This window comes from Vidua chalybeata, chromosome 18 (assembly GCF_026979565.1).
Source record: "Vidua chalybeata isolate OUT-0048 chromosome 18, bVidCha1 merged haplotype, whole genome shotgun sequence".
NCBI lineage: Eukaryota > Metazoa > Chordata > Aves > Passeriformes > Viduidae > Vidua > Vidua chalybeata.
Genome location: NC_071547.1, coordinates 12,227,635 through 12,241,238, shown reverse-complemented (window position 1 = coordinate 12,241,238; position 13,604 = coordinate 12,227,635). Strand labels below are relative to the sequence as shown.

At 57.6% G+C, this 13,604-nt stretch overlaps 3 protein-coding genes across 10 annotated transcripts; 1 reads left to right on the top strand and 2 right to left on the bottom strand.

Annotated features, from left to right (window-relative positions):
- Window positions 1-218: 218 nt before the first annotated feature.
- Window positions 219-2,364, bottom strand: VPREB3 (V-set pre-B cell surrogate light chain 3). Of its 3 annotated transcripts, none has more exons than XM_053959447.1 (3): window positions 1,961-2,364; window positions 1,118-1,557; window positions 219-893 (listed from the first exon to the last, which is right to left on the bottom strand). In XM_053959447.1, exons 2-3 carry the CDS (start codon window positions 1,164-1,166, stop codon window positions 565-567), a joined length of 378 nt encoding a protein of 125 aa, XP_053815422.1. In that variant the 5' UTR covers window positions 1,167-1,557; window positions 1,961-2,364; the 3' UTR covers window positions 219-564. The 3 variants fall into 3 exon arrangements, with proteins under 3 accessions (XP_053815422.1, XP_053815424.1, XP_053815423.1); XM_053959449.1 differs by having other exon boundaries at window positions 2,085-2,364; XM_053959448.1 differs by lacking the exon at window positions 1,961-2,364 and having other exon boundaries at window positions 1,118-1,244; window positions 1,350-1,795.
- A 173-nt stretch (window positions 2,365-2,537) lies between these two features.
- C18H22orf15 (chromosome 18 C22orf15 homolog) lies at window positions 2,538-8,754 on the top strand. Of its 6 annotated transcripts, none has more exons than XR_008434028.1 (7): window positions 2,538-2,642; window positions 3,442-3,638; window positions 5,931-6,017; window positions 6,277-6,402; window positions 6,656-6,730; window positions 7,147-7,384; window positions 8,094-8,754. XR_008434028.1 is itself a non-coding variant. In XM_053959444.1 (6 exons), the coding sequence occupies exons 1-6, from the start codon at window positions 2,629-2,631 to the stop codon at window positions 7,317-7,319; spliced, it is 654 nt and encodes a 217-aa protein (XP_053815419.1). In that variant the 5' UTR covers window positions 2,538-2,628; the 3' UTR covers window positions 7,320-8,754. The 6 variants fall into 6 exon arrangements, 4 of the variants coding, with proteins under 4 accessions (XP_053815419.1, XP_053815418.1, XP_053815416.1 ...); XR_008434027.1 differs by having other exon boundaries at window positions 7,125-7,384; XM_053959444.1 differs by having other exon boundaries at window positions 7,165-8,754.
- A 1-nt stretch (window position 8,755) lies between these two features.
- CHCHD10 (coiled-coil-helix-coiled-coil-helix domain containing 10) lies at window positions 8,756-10,119 on the bottom strand. Its single transcript, XM_053959446.1, has 4 exons — window positions 10,027-10,119; window positions 9,760-9,943; window positions 9,425-9,569; window positions 8,756-9,012 (listed from the first exon to the last, which is right to left on the bottom strand). The coding sequence occupies exons 1-4, from the start codon at window positions 10,074-10,076 to the stop codon at window positions 8,993-8,995; spliced, it is 399 nt and encodes a 132-aa protein (XP_053815421.1). The 5' UTR covers window positions 10,077-10,119; the 3' UTR covers window positions 8,756-8,992.
- Between the last annotated feature and the right edge of the window lie 3,485 nt (window positions 10,120-13,604).

Below are 13,604 nucleotides of genomic sequence, written 5' to 3'. Positions count from 1 at the left end.
TCCGTGAGAAAACGTCCCCGCAGAGTCCCCGCGTCTGCCCGCGGGGGCACGCGTGGCCCTGTCCCCTCGGGAGCTGTGCGGGGGCACGGGCGCTGCTGTGGGACCAGGGGCTGCTCAGGGGCGGGTGAGGGCTCCAGCCGGCCCCGAGACCCCGCCGGGGCCGGGGCCGCTCCTGCCCCCTCCGCGCCCGGGGACACACGACACGAGCCGCGGGGGTGAGGATTAGCCTTTATTGCCTTTGTTTCAACTCTGCGGAAGCCCCAGCCAGGTCGAGGCCGCCTCGTGCCGGGTGCTGGAGGAGCGCAGGAAAGCCGGGCCGCGGCCGAGCCCGCCACCCTCCCGCTGCAGCAGGCGGCCCTGGCCGCTCTGTGTCGGCCTCTCTAATGCCCCGTGCGGGACGCTTGGGGACAAAGAGGAGGTTGGCTGCACTTCGCAGCACGAGGCAGCGCTGCCGGGCCTGCTCAAGCATGCAAAGATGGATTTTCCCCATCCCTCCCAGGGCTGCTGCTCTCCCTGCTGAGAGAGGGTCGCCAAGGAAAGCGCGGAAAGCTTCAGTGGCCGTGTCTAGAGCCATTTGAGGGCAGGTGCCAGGGCGCAGTAATAGGTGCCGTTGTCGTCCTGGCAGGCGGCTGCGATGGTGAGGATGCAGGCGTTGCTGGCGAGGTCTTTGGTGGCCGAGAAGCGGTCGGGAGTCCTGGCAGGCTTGTGCTTGTCTCGCTCGGAGTTGTAGTAGAGCAGATAGCTGAGGGAGTGGCCCGGGCGCTGCTGGTACCAGGAGATGCCGAACTGGCTGATGTTGTACTGGGGGCTCAGGGTGCAGAAGAGCCGGGCGCTCTGCCCGGGCAGCACGAACACGGAGTGCGGCTGGCTCAGCACGGGCTGGGCCCTGGCAGCTGCACGCACCGGGGATGCAGTCAGTGATGGGCTGAGCCGTGTCCCCCGTCACCCTCAGCCCCCAAATGTCCACAAAGCGTTACCCAGCCACCACCCTGCTCATCGCATCACACAGCCCCGGAGCACAACGCCCTACTCAAACCAAGCCCTCCTTGGAGAGCCCAGGCCTGCCTCCACCCTGCCGTGCCCCCAGGCAGAGCCGATTCAGCCACAGCACCCTTACCTGTGCCCAGTGTCCCCAGCAGGAGCAGGACCGTGAAGGCCAGGGCCATGGCAGGAGGCAGAGGAAGGGAAGCTGTTTCAGAGTGGCTCTGGGTGCTGCACAAAGCCCGGGTGCTGTGCTGGGGCCGCTGGTGGGATGTATGTAAATGACACGGGGGGCTCAGGGACTCGGCTCCCCGGGGCTGCTCGCTCTGCTGCAGCTGGGCTTCAGGGAGGGGCTGAGAGCCACTCACCTTCACCCCAGCCCGCTTCCTTCAGCTGCACCACGCCACCACCCCACGCCCTGGGCACTGGGGTGGCATCGCTGACCATCTCTCCGCTTGATGGGAGGAGCAGAGAGGTTTCCCTGCAGTCTCACGCTCAGGCCCTCTGCTGCCAGGCATGCAGGAGATCAGGAGCCTGAGCCACACCATGCCAAGGACACCCTGGGGAGGCAGCAGGCTGGGGGCCGCCAGGGAGAACAAACGAAGATGGGAGGCAGCTGTCCCATCACAGAAGCAACAGAAGGAAAGCTGCTGCTCCCGTCATGCAGCTCCATCACTGTAGCAGGAATGACTTGGCAGGGTCTCAGCATAACTTGCAGCAAGGGCTGGGAGCTGCTGAGAGTGCTGAGTGTTATAAATTGAGGTAAATAATTTGTTCAGCTTTTCGAGAGTCAATAAGAAATTAATTGATTACAGCAAGCAAACAGCGCTGGGCGCAGACGGGGAGTCTCTGCTCCGCCTACGGCTCACACCGTTTCCCCCTTCCCACAGTCTTTTTATACTCTCTTCCTTCCGTGTCCGTGGTATCTCTGGGTGTACTCTGCGCTTGTGCCCTCTGTTGCTAGGGGGTCTTCTTTTACCTTCTAGTGGTCGTTAGAGGAAGGCGCCTCTCTTCTTCCTCAGTGAAAGTCTACGACCTTGTAATAGTCTTTTCTATATAAGGTTATATGTTATATGCATCTAAGCTCAAATCCTGTTACTTACACAAGGCTTCCCCTTTAGTTTCTTGTTGTTTACACAAAGCTTTCCCCTTTTTGTCCTAATGAACAAAGAGTCTTTCCTAACTTATCACACTGAGGGTGCTGCCTCTTGGCCAGGGCCACCTGAGGAGCAGCAGCCGTGGGCAGCCCTGGTGGGTGGCTGCTGAGGCCAGCGGGCAGGAGGCGTGTCCCCAGGCAGCCGGGACAGAGGTGGCTGCAGCCCAGCTGCTGCGGAAGGACAGCAGACCGTTACAGCAACGGCCACCAGCTCAGCGGGCGTGGAGCCACTCCTGCCTGTGACACCTGTCACCAGGGCCACTGCGTCACACGGCCACCAGCCCGGGCTCTCCTCAGCAGTGAGGGCAGCAGGCGCTCCTCATGTGCCAGAGCCGCTGGGCACCTCCTGCCCTCCAGACGCAGGCTCAGCCCCTGCCAGTGCCACCTCATCACCGTGAGGGACAGGAACAGCCACTCCCTCCCCTCTGCAGCACCCGCAGAGGCCCCAAGGCAAGGATGCTTGCCCTGCAGATGTCAGCAGTCTGTGTTTCATGAGCTCTTGCAGGTACGAGCACCCTGCAGGTACAGCTGCAGCTGTTGCCCACCTGCACTCCCCAAGTTCTGCAAAGTGGTGTCAAGATGAGCACAAGTCTCCCTGCACTTGTCCTAGGGGAGGAGTGTCACACACACACACCTTGTCCCAAGCTCTGAGCAGGTCCAGTCCATGGATTAGACTGACTGTGAAATGAAACCTGGCAAGACAGAGGGAAAGCACCTCCTCATGCAAAGAGGGGCATTCCAGAGAAAGGGAATTTGTCCTCAGAGCAGTGAGCACTGGATAATGCAGCACATCAGTGTTGTTACTGGTTCCCACCATTCCAGCCTCCCCATCTGCTGAGCAGCCCAGGGACGTGATTTCATCCATGTTTTCCACAGGAAAAGGAGATGATGCTACAGGGCCCTGACTGCAGGAACACTTGCACAGCAACATTTAGGCTCCAAATAGAAGATGCAGCTGGCACATGACCATGTCCACCATGGGGCTGCAAAACCCCAGTGCCTCCTGCACCAGAGTAGGACCAGCACAGGCAGGGTCCTCAGGGGGATTTTTCCAGTGGCATCCAGCCATGTCACACAGCAGGCCAGGCTGGCCTTGCAGCAGTGCTGGGCTCAGGGCGAACAGATCTGGCACCACCACAGCCCAGATGAGCTGCAGGACAAATTGGGGGGGGGGGCAGGAAACACCACGAGACTACAAAAAGTCGGAAATTCAGAGCATCTGGGACCACATGGAGCCGGCAGCCTTCCCAACAGGCTGTTGTTTAGCTCAGCCCTTGCTCTGCCTCCCCTCTCTCCCCCCGCAGGAGGCTCGAGAAGCTGCAGGGGCCATTCACTGTTGCTGGGCAACCTGGCTACCGAAACGACAACGGCGTCGGTGGGGCTGAAGCCCGTGTGTCCCGGGCTCTCCAGCAGCTCCCAGCGCTGCCTGCAGGAAGGGACCCGGCCCCACGGCCCTGCCAGGGGTACGGCAGCACCATGTTCGCCACAGTGAGATTCGGAGGTAAGTGGGGAGAGCCCCGGCCCTGCGGCCAGCCGGGCACCTGGGCCACCCCCGTCAGCCCCACAAGGGGCAGGGAGGGACACAGCACCAGGTGCACAGCAATGCCCAGTGCTTCGGGAGCAGGCAGGAGAGCCCTGCCAGGGCACGGCAGCATCCTGCACCTCCCCTGCTTTTAAAAAGGGAGATCTATTGACGGGGCTCACCCCCAGATTGGGGTGACCCTGGGAGGTGGTAAAGTCTCTCCTCCAACCCGGGTCTTCAAAGAAAGACTCAGTAGTCTTCAGTTGTCCGGTCTCAAGGCAGTTTATTGCATGTTATCTCAAGGCACACAAACTCCCTGACATTCTCTTGGACTCCTCCCTCTGCATCTCTCTCTGTCTCTGTCTCTCCCGCCCAAGGGGCTGGTGCCATCTTTTATATCACACATTACATTTAAATGTTTATAGTTTTTCCCCAATGCCTATCACCTATATTGAACAGTGACTTTCTACTCTAAACCAATCTGTGAGTGCCAACATCACCAAGAACATGGGGGATAGGAAGGAGAAAGGAGGAGGACAGGGCACGCCCAAATCCCTCCATCTTAGAACCTCTGACCCCCATGTACAAAACTCAGACACCTCGGTACAAGGCCTAAAACCCCCCTGTACGGCACTCAAAGATTCTTCCTTTCACTTTGTGACTACTTCTATTATAACATCTAAACTTCTGTGATTTCTTGTTCTTCCTACAAAGTTGGTAAATTGTTCCATGGATCAAATTCAAAGCCACAGGGGTTTCCAGCTGCCTGCCAGGGTCTCAGATGCTTCTGACCTGGACCCAGAACATCCAAGAGTGTCTGAGGGACACCTTGGGTTCCAACAATCTATTACCTCTATGCTCCAAATCACAGGAAAACCACTCCAGCAGAGCTGAGTTAAGCACAGGGAGGGAGGCTAGAGGTGAGGATGAGTTCCTGGCAGCTCTGGGAAACCACCGGAGGGGGCCCTGCTTATCTAGACACAACCAAAGAGCCATGGGGCACAAGTGCCAGCTGCTAGCAGAGCTCCTCTGTTCTGGGCCGTGTGGGAAGGCTTCCCTGACTGAAATCCTGGCTCTCAGTTTCAGAGAGCAGGCATTTGTGGGAAGGAATGAGCAGCCCCTATCCTGACCTTACCCAGCTGGCTGAAAGCCTTGGCCTCACCCCAGACACTCGTGGCTGAAGCCATCAGACACACAGAGTCCTAAGCCTTTGCTCCCTCTGCTATTTGAATTGGATCCCCAGCTCTGACTACTGACGTGTGTCAGCCCCGGGGGATTTCTCAATTGTGACAAACTCGGTCAGAGTTCATGGCCAAAATATCCCTGGGTGACTCAGCCACAATCTCCAGCTCTTTCCCCTTGTGACTGGGACCAGCTTGTAGGAGGGGACTGGCAAGGACCAGGACTCAACTGCTTTTTCCTACTCATGCTTGATGAAACAAAGTTGAAGGACAGAGACACTTCATCAATCAAATCCATCTTCCCCTATCACTTTCTCAAGGTCAGGATTGGAGGCACTTGAGACGGTATTTCACATTTGGACTCAGGTGTTTATTTCTTATCTATGCTACGGTCTCACTATCCTGACTTCAGCAGCTTTTTCATTAGCAAGGCACAAAATGGCTAACTTTGTTACAAGGTCTTTTAAAACTAAACTGTCCAATTAAGAAAGGACACCTAGATTATTTTCCCTTTTAACCCAATAACTGATCCCCTGAAATCCACAATGTGGACTTTTCTGTCCAGTTACAAAACATCACCCAAACCCATGGAGAAGAAGGAAGAAGGTAAAGAACAACAACCTGCCTCTGCCCTAAAACCTCCATCTTGTTTCATATTTATTTCTATATTCTAAAATCCCAAACTCTAAATTTTCCATGCTCTGATATTACAGGCTTCTAACCTACTACACACCCCTAATCCCAGTGCTATTAATCAAATTTAAAAGCCTGTTCCACGACCTCAGGTCAAATGCAGTGTTCTCTCGTGGGTCTGTGCCTTTAAGCACAGGAAGTTTAAAATTCTCAGCATCCGGGATTCCATCATTCCCCAAATGAAAGTGCTCATCTTCTCCCCTTGACCTGGGGCACTCTCAGCACCCACAGCTGCAATGCAGCTGCTCCAGGTCCTGCTGATGCCACGTGAGGGTCCTGCCTTTGCTGGCCACAGTGGGCACCTCTGAGCCACCTGCTGTGCCTCCTGCCATGCCCATGTGGTCCCTGGGTTTGGGGTGACCCCACTCCTATCTCAGGTCTCATTCCCTGTCTGCAGCCAACTGCCAGGAGATGGTGAACCTGCTCTGCTGTGTCCGGACCCTCACAGCTCACCTGAAGTGGAAGTGTCAGTGCAGGCCTGAAGGTACGAGTGCTCTGGGCTGTGGTCACCGGGGGACTGCCACTCACCCGTAGAGGAACAGCACAGGGTAACACATGGGTCACATGGGAGTCACAGAACATCCCAAAACACAGGGAAAGGGACAGCAAACCTCCCACTCCCCAGATCTCAGCAGATTCTGTTCTAAGTGCAACTTGTCAAGGAAAATTCCTCTAAACCCCACAGGCTCATGTTGGCCCCACAGGGGCAGCCTGGGCTTTCTTCACCATGTCTCTCTCTCCAGACTGCATTGATCTGATGGATGAAAAGGGCACCCTGATGAACCTGAGCAAAGTGGAAGATCCTGCATCTGAATATGCCAGTAAATACCTGCAGGGAAGGCAGCGCTACATCCTCGTCAGAGCTGTCCGTGAGTTCCTTGTGCAGACAGCACAGCTCAGCCCCCGGGCCAGGAAGGGCCTGCTCTGGGGAGGGCTCTGTTCAGCAGTCACTTGGACACAGCCCAGAAGCCAGCTCGGATGAACAGCTAGAGCTGAGCCTTTGTCCAAGGGCTGCTCCAGGGGAAAAGGAACTTTTCCTGGGCAGAACCACCTGCCCCAGTTACAAGCCTTCAGTTTACAGCCAGGAGAGACACTAACCCATTTCTCCCATTCTGCTGCCAGGAGAAGAAAACCCTGAAGCCACCTGCTACGAATCCTTGCTTGAGGACCTGGGGAAACACTACCCTGATCTCCCAGGTAAGAGCCAGGCACCCACCTCACCTCCACAGAGGAGTCAGGGGTGCAGGCATGACTCCTGTTTCACCTCAGCCCTCATACAGCACCTGTGGGACTCTCCTCTGATCCCCTTGTGCTCCTTCAGGGCTCTTATGGGCAGTGAGAGCAGTCAGGCACCAAGGGAGGGGACAAGCAGGGCTGCTGTGCAGGACCCCTCCCATTTAAGAGTGACACCCCACACCAGGCAGAGGCCTACCCAGCTTGTCCCCATGGCAAAGAGGGTCATCTCCTTGGAACAAATCGGGGGGAAGGACACCAGGAGAAATTGGGAAACCCTCAAGTGTCTCTCCCAGGCTGTAGTCTCACAGGTTGGCAGTGCCTTGCTCAACATGTAATGGGCAACTGACCAACACAGCAGGAAAACACAGTTCTGGAAGGGCTTGGTCACTCCACAGATCGGCTGCAGCAGCTCTCAGGAAAGACTCAGAGGACAGACCAGAGGAAGAAGGGCTCCTCGCAGAGGGCCCAGCCTCACAGCAGCACCCGAGCCAGGAACAGGACCACCTTACAGAGCAAGAAGAGCTTGAAACACAAGAACACCCCTAAGTGAGGAACAGACCCATTACTGGTCACAAAGGCAGCGCAGCCTCCACCAGGGCCCAAGCACCTGCCCAGGTACTTATTCCCAGCACAGCAAGAGTCCCCTGCTACTGAGCCCCTCTCCCTGTGGTCCCCTGCCCCCCCCAGAGCTTCACACTACTACATCCCAAGCTGCACCCTGACAAACCCAGCATCACAGCCAGGCACAGGCACCATCCTCCTGCTTCAGGGGTCTCGTGTTCCCTGGCATGGCCTGCACTCCCCAGGGACAAGAACCTGCACTCCTATCACTGCATGGGCCTGCTTCCCACTGCAGCACTCTGGAGGCCCTGCAGGGACTGTCCACTGCAATCACCAGGAAAAGCTGCTCCAGAGACAGCCAGTCCCCACAACTGCAGAAGGAGCACTTGGCAAGATGGGTCAAAGGCAGAACACACCTGCTGCAGGTGCTGCTGCAGGTTCTCCTTAACAGCTTCTCCACCCAGAGCAACACACCAACAGGCTAACACTTATTTCTTAAAGGGAGTTAAACAGCTTTGGAGTGGTTCCTCCCTGCTCACACAGGACAGCACATGGAGCACTTGGGCTTTTAATCTCTGCCATCTACCTTTTCCCCTGGCTGTCTCTAAGGAGAGCACAAGATACCCCTGATAAGGCCAGGCACAGCTCAGGACATCCCTACCAAGAACTTAAGGCTATGACATTTAGAAGGGGCAGGACTTCCAACAGTAGCCTCTAGTAGCTGCTGCCAGCATTTACCACCTAGATTTGGATTTCCTCACAGATCCCAGCAAGAGGCTGAGAACTTGTCCTTTATTCAACAGTCAGAGATCAAAAGGTAAAAATACTCATTTTGCCATGAAAAATGTCATCAGTTAAGCACCTGAAAAGTGTCCTAGTTTCACTGTGCCACTAAAACTCCAGCTGAAACCTCAGAATTCCCTCTTAGACCACTGTGAGGAACAGGGTATCCTGCCAGAGGCCAGGCCATGGGCAGCAATCACGAGGCTGTGCTGCCAAGGTGACTGGAAGAGGAAAGCAGCTCCAAACTTCACCTGATGCCAGTGACCTTGAGAACATTGCATAACCTTCTAAAGCTTCAAAGTCAGATCAGCCAACTGTATCCACGTCCCACAGCCAGACAGGTCACACTCTTAGCTCTGAGGGCAGGACAGGTACTCAGGAAGAGGATATCTACAGAGAAGTAATTTGTCACTGAAAATACCACGGGACACGTGTTGGCTTACCTCTCTGCTGCCTCTCCTCTGCCTGGAGGGCAGCCAGTGTCTGGACCTCCTTCTGCCAAGTCATGCAGGCACAGTCCTTGCCAGGCTGTACCCCTGTTTGCAGGAAGTACACACTTGTGCCTTGTCCTCTGGCTGACAATGCTAATGCTTTGGTAGCTTAGTTTTACCTTAAGAATTAAATAAAGAGCGTGCACAGGTGATAGGTCCAAATAAATTCTTTTATTTCTCTGTAATAAATACAGTGCTATCTGAACACTGAAGACCCTTGGGTCCAATCACTCCTTTCCTTCCCTACTAGTTCAGAAGTGAATTACCACTAGAATACTCCTGTCTGGTCAGTCTGCTCCCTCCAGCTCACTCCCTGTCTGTCCTTCCACTCCCTGTGGATAGCAGGGCTCTACACCACGATCCTCTTCCCTACGAGGGGCTGAATTCTTCACAGGAGAGAAGAAACACCTACAGGGAGGAAGCAGAAGTTCAGCATTAGGAACATGTTCCAGCAGCTGGAGTTAAAGCTCTCTCACCCAGTGTAACCAGATCACGACCTAACTACTAACAACATCTTGTGCTAAATGCAATAGGAATTAAAGAGTCAGCCAGGGAGAGCAGTAGGCATCCCATGGCAGTAAGAGTGGCTCCTCTAAGAAAATACCTACATCCTCCCAGCCTTCACAGAGACATGGCCAAAATCATTTCTCCTTCCCTTTCCAGCTGCCTTTTTCTCTTCAGGACACAGGAAAGACACAACTGCTCCCTACTAAAGCCCTAATGAGCACTGTATCCCCCAAAGAGTCCTTCTGCAACCTTCAAACCCTCGGAGGCGCTGTGCTGGCAGCAGTTCCCTCCGGCAGGGACGGGGCACACTCACCATTGCTGTACTTGCACTGCTTCAGAGCCTCGTTGAAGCCCTCGCACAGGGTCAGGTCTCTCTGGTTGGTAGCGCATTCCAGGAACTGCTTCATCTCATAGTGGCAGGGGCCGTAGGGCGCCTGCTGCAGCACGGCCCGGGGCTCCTGCGGCCACGGGCCCGGTCAGAGCGGCCGGGGGCAGCGGCGCCTCTTCCAGCGCTCCCGTCCCCTCGAGCGGGGGGCGGCTGCCCGTCCGTCCGTCCTTCCCGCCCCGCACGGCCCCGCTCCCCGCTCCCCTCTCCCGCCGCCCCCCGCCCAAGGGCGGCCCAAGGGCACAGCCCGGCTCCGCTCGCACCTGGGCGGGCGCCGCCGCCTTGGCGGGCTCGGAGGAGCCGCCGCTGAAGACGCCGGTGATGGCGCTGCCCACGACGTGTCCCACGGCGGAACCCACGGCCACGCCGGCCGCCGTGCTGGCCATCTGCGCCATCAGCCCGGGCTGCGCCGGCTGCGCCGCGGGCACCGGGGCCGCTGGGGCCGGGCTGCGGAGAGAAGGGAGTCACGGGGGCGGCACAGGACGGAGTGCCCCGGTGTGCCGGCCCCGTGCCGAGCGCGGCCCCGGTACCTGGCGGGCGCCGGGGCGGGCCGGGACACGCTCCTGCTGCCGCGCGCCATGGCTGCGAGGGTGAGGGCGAGAGCGAGTGCGGGTGTGCCCCGCCCCGCGCCCGCCTTAAGCCGGCCCGCGCCCCGCCTGACGCAGCGCGCACGCGCAATCGGCGGCCGGAGCCGGGCCCCGCCCCGCTGGGGGAAGGCGCGGCTCCCGCGGGGCGCATGCGCAGAAAGCGCCGGGGGCGCCTGCGCTCCGCCCGCCCGCTCCCGGCAGAGGGCGCGCGAGAACCGTGCGGGCCCGGGAGCGGGAACCGGGCACGGGATCGATCACGGGATCGATCATGGAACCGGGCACGGCATCGATCACAGGACTGATCATGGAACCGGGCACGGCATCGATCATGGAACCGGGCACGGGATCGATCATGGGATCGATCATGGAACCGGGCACGGCATCGGTCATGGAACCGGGCACGGGATCGGTCATGGAACCGGCCACGGCATCGGTCATGGAACCGGGCACGGGATCGATCATGGGATCGATCATGGAACCGGGCACGGCATCGATCATGGAACCGGGCACGGGATCGGTCATGGAACCGGGCACAGGATCGATCACGGGATCGATCATGGAACCAATCATGGGATTGATCACAGGACTGATCATGGAACCGGGCACGGCATCGATCACGGGATCGATCATGGAACCAATCATGGGATTGATCACAGGACTGATCATGGAACCGGGCACGGCATCGATCATGGAACCGGGCACGGCATCGATCACAGGACTGATCATGGAACCGGGCACGGCATCGATCATGGAACCGGGCACGGGATCGGTCATGGAACCGGCCACGGCATCGGTCACGGGATCGATCATGGAACCGGGCACGGGATCGATCACGGGATCGATCACCGGAACAGCGAGGCACCGAAGCCGAGCGCAGGCGCTCACCAGCGCTGCCAAGGCCCCCCTGCCGCTGCCCCCAGCTGCCGCACCCCGCGGTCTCTGAGCACTCCAGCGCTGCCCTGGACAGCCCTTCCGGGGAAGACATTTGTCCCTAATGTCCAGTGTAAGCATTCCCTGCGCAGCTTGAGGCCGTTTCCTCTCGTGCTCCCTGCGGGACCAGAGCGATCCCCCCGCTCCATCCTCGGCCCGGGAGCGCAGGGCCAGCGGCTCCGGGCCAGCGCTGCAGGGGCACGGAGCAGAGCTCCCGGCGCAGCAGGGCTCTGCAAACGCTCGAGGTGCTCCTGCCAGCTGTGGGACAGGCGGGGAGCATGCAGCGGCTTGTTGTAATGGGCAATGAACGCGGCCTCTGGGGAGGAGAGGCGGGTAACGAGGGGCTGGCAGGGGGAAGAGGAGCGCTCCGCAATTGGGGCAGGGAGAGGAGGCTGCCAGGGCGGAGGGAAGGCAGGAATGATGTGGTCTAAGCCATTGACCAGCAGAACAATTTTTGCAGCAGCCCTCTGGATACAAACCAGGAGATCAAGGAACACTTTGCAAGGCGTGGACATCGTTGGGCAGTAGGAATCCATGAAAAGATGATGATGAGCCCTCAAATCATGAAGAGACAGGCTGGACGACGCCAGCTTTACCTCCAAACCAATTTCCTGACAATCATCCCTGGCACCCCCGCTAGTCTCCAGGGCCTGTGGGTCCATCTCTCCTCAGTGTCTCCCTGGAACGGGCCTTGTTGCCACCTCTACCTTTGGGTGTTCCTTATGTCCAATGGAGAGAAAGAAATTTCCAAAATTGAGAAGGGTCCAGATGTCCAGGAAAAAAAAAAAAATCAAATCCCAGCTATGTTGTGTCTCTGAGGCTGTGTTTGTACACTCAGCAAGTTGTGAAAAGCAGCTCTTTGGGCTGGTTCACTGACTGGCAGGAATTAGAGAGCTCAGTCACTGCAGGGCTGGCAATTAGCTGCTGTGGAAGTGTTTTTGTAGAGTCAAATTTCCAGCACGAGGGGAAGAGAAAAGCGTTTGTAAAGCAAGCCGCCCCTCGGCGCGGGAGCCGGGCGGGCAGGGGGAGCTGCAGCTCCTGCACTCCTGAGGCAAGAAAAGGATTGTTCTCAAACAAACGCCGCTGGGAGGGGAACACCCCCAAATCCTTCCCCCCGCAGTGCCGGGGAGCTCTCCTGCCCCGGGAGCTGTGCAGTGCTGCTTTCAGCTGGAACGGCAGCATTTTACACCCAGCCTGTCTTTTCCCACCGACAGAGGGGCCGAGCAGCTGTAAAAGCTGGAATGGGACTGGAAAGCCCCCGCCTCAGCAGCACCTGCACCTTTCCCTTTTCCCAGGTCCTGGGGAAGTGTGGTTCCCTTCCTTGAAGGGAAGAGTGTGGCCCCGTCCCGAGGAGCCATGAGAGCAAACAGAGGTCGTAGAGACAGGAGAGAGAAAGGGCAGGAGGGGAGATGAGGCTCCTGACTGTGAGGAACCTCAGCTCTGCCAGCTGAGCTGGACTGTGCTCTCAGAATGAGCCAGAATGAGCCATCGGGGTGCGGGGCTCCCGCCCCGCAGGCTCCTTTCCCTGCCTGCTCGCTCCTGGCTGTAGGAAGGGGCTCGGCGTGTGCTGGAGGGAGGAGAGGACGGACTCGCAGGGGACACAGGGAGTGCCAGAGCTCCAGCCGTAAGAAATCAACATTCATTAGTTCCACTGCGCGCAGAAGAACTTGCTGAAGGAGCCTGGGCTTCAAGCTGAGCGCGCCCCTCTCAGCTGCGTCTGGGGGACCCTTTGGTTTCGTTAATTAGACATAAAGTTTTTCTGTGCAGTGGGAGGCCGGCTCTGTGCTGAGGAGCGCAGCTACCCCGGCTTTACTAATGAGATAATTTCTTGTGGCTGTCTGCGAGGCTGTGTACACAGCTCCGCCCGCGCACACCCCGCCCGCCCCGAGCCCTCCGCTCCCAGCGGAGAGGCCTCGCACCGGAGGTGCCATCCCGGTGTCAGGTCTCCCTGCCGGGGAGCCGTCCTCCCACTGGGGGCTTCCGCACGAGGGCCTCACATCTAAATACCCTCGCAACAATTTTCAGTTTGACTGGCCAAACTTCCTAATTCCGCTATTTTTCACCCTAAATTTGACCTTAGATTCAATGAAGTGGCTTCACTTTGCCTCTTTTCCTCTGCCTCAGATCTCTCCTTTCACAGTTCAATTGTTAGGGCTTGCCTACACTTGAAGGTTGCCTCTGGATTTAGGGACATATAGATCTGAAAGACAGTAACCAATTCTTGAATATTTCTGGAAGGATTTACTCAAAATCAGTAATTTCTGAATAACTTGGTGTCCTGGCTCCCAGTTCATTCTCCTGTTAGCAGCAGGAGCAGGTAAGGCAAGGTTTGTAAAAGGCACGTCCGTGTTTTTTCAACTGCTTTCTCTCCATTGCTCTAAAAGAAACTTACAACCTCCCCCTCCAGAGTCTGCCTCACTTAAATCCTCACTCTGTCACAGCTGAAATGTGACTACAAAGAGATCTAGGAATTCCCCAAGCCTTTGGCTCTCCAGGGGTTGTTTCACAGGTAAGGAATGCAACGCCGGCCTCCCTGCGTCTCCCGCCTGTCTGCCCCTGCAGCGGGCACGGCGCGGGCGGGCTGTGCCAGG

Excerpts from the sequence above, each read along its gene's own strand:
- VPREB3 (XM_053959447.1), bottom strand. The coding sequence starts at position 1,166 with ATGGCCCTGGCCTTCACGGTCCTGCTCCTGCTGGGGACACTGGGCACA. Across the intron at positions 894-1,117 it reads GCTGGGGACACTGGGCACAG|CTGCCAGGGCCCAGCCCGTG; the intron begins GTAAGGGTGCTG and ends CGGTGCGTGCAG.
- C18H22orf15 (XM_053959441.1), top strand. Across the intron at positions 6,403-6,655 it reads CATCCTCGTCAGAGCTGTCC|GAGAAGAAAACCCTGAAGCC; the intron begins GTGAGTTCCTTG and ends TTCTGCTGCCAG. Across the intron at positions 6,731-7,124 it reads ACACTACCCTGATCTCCCAG|CAGGAAAACACAGTTCTGGA; the intron begins GTAAGAGCCAGG and ends TGACCAACACAG.
- CHCHD10 (XM_053959446.1), bottom strand. The coding sequence starts at position 10,076 with ATGGCGCGCGGCAGCAGGAGCGTGTCCCGGCCCGCCCCGGCGCCCGCC. Across the intron at positions 9,944-10,026 it reads CCCGCCCCGGCGCCCGCCAG|CCCGGCCCCAGCGGCCCCGG; the intron begins GTACCGGGGCCG and ends TTCTCTCCGCAG. Across the intron at positions 9,013-9,424 it reads GCAGTGCAAGTACAGCAATG|GTGTTTCTTCTCTCCTGTGA; the intron begins GTGAGTGTGCCC and ends TCCTCCCTGTAG.